The sequence below is a fragment of the Sinocyclocheilus anshuiensis genome, unplaced genomic scaffold (assembly GCF_001515605.1).
Source record: "Sinocyclocheilus anshuiensis isolate Anshui unplaced genomic scaffold, SAMN03320099.WGS_v1.1 scaffold740, whole genome shotgun sequence".
NCBI lineage: Eukaryota > Metazoa > Chordata > Actinopteri > Cypriniformes > Cyprinidae > Sinocyclocheilus > Sinocyclocheilus anshuiensis.
In genome coordinates, this window is record NW_015554112.1 from 34,965 (window position 1) to 40,943 (window position 5,979).

At 37.5% G+C, this 5,979-nt stretch overlaps 1 protein-coding gene across 1 annotated transcript in view; it reads left to right on the forward strand.

Annotated features, from left to right (window-relative positions):
• The first annotated feature begins 1,732 nt into the window (after positions 1-1,732).
• Positions 1,733-5,979, forward strand: part of cfap45 (cilia and flagella associated protein 45) — a 22,996-nt gene continuing 18,749 nt past the window's right edge. The window contains exons 1-3 of the mRNA XM_016462153.1: positions 1,733-1,923; positions 2,233-2,352; positions 2,428-2,567. Of these exons, the coding sequence (XP_016317639.1) occupies positions 1,921-1,923; positions 2,233-2,352; positions 2,428-2,567 (263 nt within the window). The 5' untranslated portion in view covers positions 1,733-1,920. The remainder of the gene's footprint in view (positions 1,924-2,232; positions 2,353-2,427; positions 2,568-5,979) is intronic.

A 5,979-nucleotide genomic window follows, 5' to 3' on the forward strand; every position in this document is an offset into this window, starting at 1 on the left:
ATGTGCATTGAATTTATTTAATACACGAGTTTCACAATTTGAGTTGAATTACTGAAATAAATGAACTATTCCATGACATTCTAATTTATTGAGATGCACCTGTATTTTAGCATGTGTGTTTGGCTCATTGGTTATTTTTTTAGGATTACTGATAAACTAATGTAGTTTGATTTGTATTAGTTATCTATTTTAGTTTTAGTTACAGTTGTAGTAATGTTGTCATTTTATTAGTTTAGTTTTTTTATTATGTCTATATAGGTTTTTTATTAAGTTTTAGTTTTATTTAATTTGAGTTATTTCAGTACTTCAACATACAGAATGGAAATGAAATAATATATATATATATATATTGAATATTTATATATATGTACATGTATATGTATATGTATATGTGTGTGGCTGTACATACACATATGTAGTTGTTTTTTGGTGTTTGGCTTAGTGTTATGTTAGAATCATTATTATACTCATACCTTTTGTTCTTTTAATATTTTGAATTGTTTTTAGCTTTATTTTGTTTTCATTTAAATGTTTCGTTTTGAAATGTTGTTGTATGCATTTGTCATTTTTATTTAATTTCTTTTATTTTCTTAAATGTGTATATATATATAGTATTTATAGACTTTTAGCTTTTAGTTTTAATTACTTTTTCTTATTTGTAAGTCGCTTTGGATAAAAGCGTCTGCTAAATGACTAAAAGTAAAAGTAAAGTAAAAGTAACTTCTTGGCTGATAGAGGACTGTTAATAGAATTTTAGGTACCAGACAAAATTTTCTGTTGACAGGTTTTGGGTATTAGACAACTTTGCTGACTATGTTCTGTTACCATGCAGACAAAACAGATATTTTCTGACAGGATCTGAAGTCCGGGGCTGGATCTGATATTTCTGGCATGGAGGCATATCTAACAATATCACAAACTGTATGTGAAATCTAATACAAAATTACATCAAATTACATATAATTTAAAAGTAACATACAATTACAAAAGACAAATGTATCATGCAGCTTTGATTGTTTCATTAGACGTGTGTTCTAGACAAGGAACTATATGCTGCAGGTATATTGTCATGTGTAAATGGACATCAAACCAGTTATTTCAAAAGAAATAGTTGTGAGCATGGTTTGTTGTTGATGTTTATCTAAAAAGAAAGAAAGAAAATCACATGGGAACATGGCAGGATATAGGCTGGATTTTTCTATTAGGCTGCATTTTTCTAGGCAGGACTATTACTGGAAGCGGTTATTTGTAATGCTGCTATCAGATTTGAAAAACGTTTTCCATAGAACACTAAATGGGGTTTTAATAGTCAAGTTTCTATATTACTTTATAAAATACAGATTGCCTCAAAGCAGCTTTACAGTAATAAACCTTTAAACTATAATTACACCTTAAATGTCAATTATAAAGCAACTCTATTGTTTACTTCTGGCTTTACAGTAGGCTTATTAGTAGTGTGATCGTTTCAGTAGCCTATGGTTGGGTCACGTTTTATAAGATCATTAGAATTGCGGTTTTACTTTTTAATACTTAAGTATTTTCAAAACCAGATACTTTGTACATAAAAGTAGTATTTTATTGGACAGCTTTATCTTATCTTAAGCAATATATTGGTGTGGCATGGAATTTGTGTACTTGTCCACCACTGAATCGGAATACTATTCACTGGCTGTAACCCCAGTAACCACGTCTCCATGGAAACGTTAACAACAAAACACAGGCGAGCTGTAGTGTGTCGGGTTTATTGCAAGTAGCTGCTTTGGTCAACAATGTTACTCTCCATTTCTTTTTATGTGTTTTTTTAAACACATTTTAAATTAGAAATACGCGCGTGGCAATAAGTTTTCACTTTGTCGTCACTGTTTGTATACCTGTTAAAACGTCTGTCTTATCTGCTTTTTTCACTAAAGCTCAAACGAAATGGTAAGTGCTTTTTAAAAATGAAACAATTAACTAACAGTTATTCGCTTTGCAATTTACTTTGGGGTTCAGGCTTCAGAATTTTTGAAGTAGCCTACTGAAACCTTGCAATGCTATCTTACATTCGCCACCCTATTTTACGAGGTGGCGAATTCGTACGACCTCACTATTTTATGTGTGTGTGTGTGTGTGTTAAAGGTTCATGAGACTTAAATCATACAGCTACTCACTAGTTGTTCATGACATTTGTTCCTCAAAGATAATAAAGGAATCATTAAATTGATTACGATTCAAATGCCTCATTCTTTTCAGCCTCAAAGCGCCACATCCTCCTGTGGAAAGCAGTCGGGCAGCAGCGCTTTCACTCGCCGCTATCGCACACGAGCCCTCACCTCTCATGTGGACGAGACCCTCTTTGGGACACTAAAACAGGTAGAAATAAGCTTACTGCACAGTCGTAGACATTGAATGAAAATAAAAGGAAGACTCAACTGTCTTTTGTCTCAGCATTCTGCTGGTGATATGAAAGACGATCCTGAAGGCGGAAGTGTGAGATCGAGGACACTGTCACGCTCTGCTCCTGCACCCAAAGAGCCAAAGTCAGAGACAGTGCGCATCATCACTAAAGACCTCATCAGGGACCTCAGGCAAGTAGACGCAACGAGTTTTTTGCTCTGTAGTTACATGTAGTTATCCTTATTGAGGTATTTGCATTACCTGATCAAAATTTGAAATTGGGAGTCGACTCCAAAAGAGTCGATTCCTCGACTCTGAGTAGCTGTAGTAGTAGTGTCGACTCTAGCACAGGAATTGACTCTTCTTGTTGTGAAATTGCTTACTCATTCAGTTGAGTGCACTGTATCAGTGAAGAGTGAACTGGTGTTGGGTTCGAGTCCAAGTCAAGTCCGAGTCCCAAACAGCCGAGTCCGAGTCCAACGAAACTCTATTATTTATTAGTATCTTAATGAAATATCCATTTTTAATAATCAAAATTAGTTTGTGTCTGCTTATTCTATTCATCAGTGTTTGAACCATTAAAGAAGAAACTGCATTTAAATTTCTGGGTAAAAAAAAACGAAAAATGAACGGACGCCAAAGTACACAGAACCCTTAGACAGGGGATTTAGAATTTTTTTCTTGGATGAAAATGAGGCTGTGAGGGATAAACCTAGTCTGTACTATGCCACACACTGTGTATAAAAGCCCTACATATACTTTCCATAAGTCACAGGCAACTCACACCTATTTTATTTTTGAATGCACTTATAGTTAGATTAATTACAATAAATTACATTATGTAAGGAATAATTGATGACGGGCCATTGAATTATTAGAAAATAATGCACACCCAAGGTGATTTTGGACCCATAAAAACTATTGCCGCAAAGAAGTTAGAAAAATTATTTAATTTCTTTAAGCTAGAAACTGCCACTAATACAAAAGCAAAAAAATAATAAACTAATGTAATAAAACATTCTCAAGTTTACTGAAGGCAAGTAAACACTCCAAGTATTACTTACAAGCTAAATGATAAATAAATATATTACTCAAAAATACAAATTAAATAGTTTTTTTTTTTTGTTTGTTTTTCAGATAGTAGTAAAGGCTTCTAGAAATAGCCTACTACAGACATTTCATGAAGTAATAAATGTAAAATTAATCTTCACTGTATACATTAAATATAGATGATTCTTATTAAAGTTAAAGTCCCCATGAAATCAAGGATGGCAAATTCATGCCATACCTTTTACACATTTACTCGAATTGTTATGCTGATAATACAGTTTGTAAGGAAAAATGCATTAAATAGCGAGGTATTTCTGGGGAAACTTTTTTCAAAGGAAAACACACGCATGTATCTTTGCTCAGCCTCGGCAGTCTCGGTGAATCAGCAGCATCCACAACTGAACGGAACAAAAAGTGTTGAACTTGAAAATTGTTTATGCGCGAGTGCAAGCCGGATTGTATAAAATGGATTAAAAAAAAACGTTTATTAACGAGCTGCAGTTTTATTACATCACGCGCTGGCACAGATGCAGTATATTAACGCCGCGGGTCATCAATAAGGTGCAGATTTGGTCCTCAATTTGTATTTCCAACACACTTTTTCACAGCGCGCATCACGCGCTCAAACTCATCAAAAGTCAACAAGTTCAACAAGCAACAACGACTTATCCAAGTGACTGCTGCAGAGAGACGAGGCAGCGCAGATCGCGCGTCTCATAAGTGAGTGGGAATTTACCTAACGTGGCACTTGCGGGAGTTAACACTGTATGCAATACCCGCAACCTCACACCAAATTTCAGGCCATGTAGATAGGCAAGCATATATACAAATCATTTAGTAAGCAGAAATCCGAAATTTACCTTAACATATTAAGTTAGAGGAAGATGCGACAGAATTGATGCTTGAAGAATGCACTTCCAGCAGCCATGATAAATAGTTGGCGGTTAAAGTTTTCTATGCACAATTTGATTTGACGAAAGTCCAATTTACTCTCTATCCAATCACGTTGATGGATAAAAAATAAAATTAAAATAAGCATGTAACGACCACAAACGGAGGAAAATAGCGGAGTAAAAGTACTGATACATCACTTAAAATGTACTCAAGTAAAAGTAAAAGTACACAATTTTTAAACTACTCAAAAAAGTACAATTACTGATAAAAACTACGTAATTACTGTAACGTGAGTATTTGTAAGTCGTTACTTCACACCCCTGGTGAACACAGAAACCAGTCGGCTTTTTTCAAGTACTGGACAAGACTTAAAAACACTATCACTATCGTGATAATGCATTGAGTCAGTGACATTTCCGTCAATTGTCCCTGGACTCGGTTGGACTCTGACATATTTTCTGAGTCCGAAAGGCTCAAGTCCGAGTGAAGTCCGAGTAAAAATGCATCCAAGTCCGTGACAAGTCCGAGTCCTTTAAAAAACTGTACTCGAGACCGGACTCGAGTCCGAGTACGAGTCAGAGTACCCCAACTCTAGAGTGAACCAAAATGAAGCCAATTCAGACACTGACTTATTACACCTGGCATCAGAGAGTTTGCACATAAACAATTTCGTCACAGACTTTTATCTTGTTTAGAACAAAAAAAACAGTCATAACTTTACATTACATTGAAATTATAGGCTACATACCTCCTCTTGCAGTTTCATCCATGTTATATTAGGACATAATCATTAAACTAGTCATAGTAAAAACAAATGAATGAATTTATTAAAAAAACTGCAAAACAGAAAAAAACAGATTAGTAAGTACATCATTGTATTGTCACGCCCCCTGGACTGTCTGTGTGTGTTTCTCTCCCCATGTGCTCTCCGTGACCTAGTTTTCCCTCTTGTTAATCATGTCATTTAGTTCAGGTGTGTCTTGTTATTGTCCTCGTTTCCCCGTGCTTTTAAGTCTCAGTCTGTGTCGGGTCTCGGTACATTATGTTCGTGTGTCACCAGCCATTCCTTGTGTGGATTTCCCCTGTGTTCTGGATTGCATTAAAGCCTGTTCCTTGATCCACGTCTCCGCGTCGTTCCTTCCGACACACTTCCTGACAGAAGACCCGACCGACAAAAGAGGTATATTGCAACCAGCTCGCCAATTTAACGGTGTTCGACGACGCTGCGCTGAACTCACTGTTCTGGATCGGGGCTAATTACCATCGCCCCGTTGACCTCCCAGACACCACTGGACTGAACTGGAGCGAGGTGATCATCCGGTGTCTGGAGAGTGTCTGCCCCGGATCAAGAGCACAGCCAGACCCAGAGCCCAGCCCCCCATCACCCCGCTGTGAGGAGCGCAAGCCCGAGCCCACCGATGACGCAGAGCCCGAGCCCGCCGCGACCGGCGAGCCATCGCCGCACGGAGCGACAGAGCTGAGGATCGCCACGGAGCCGGAGCTGCTAGTGACGTCAGACCAGGTGTGAGAGCCGGCTACAATGCCGGCCACGAGGGAAAAAGCCTTGGAAAGCAAGAGCGCAGTGAGGAGCTCCGCCCACTGCACCATGGCTGAGGTTGAGCTTATTGTGTATCTGGGACTGCTGGACTTTGAAGGGGA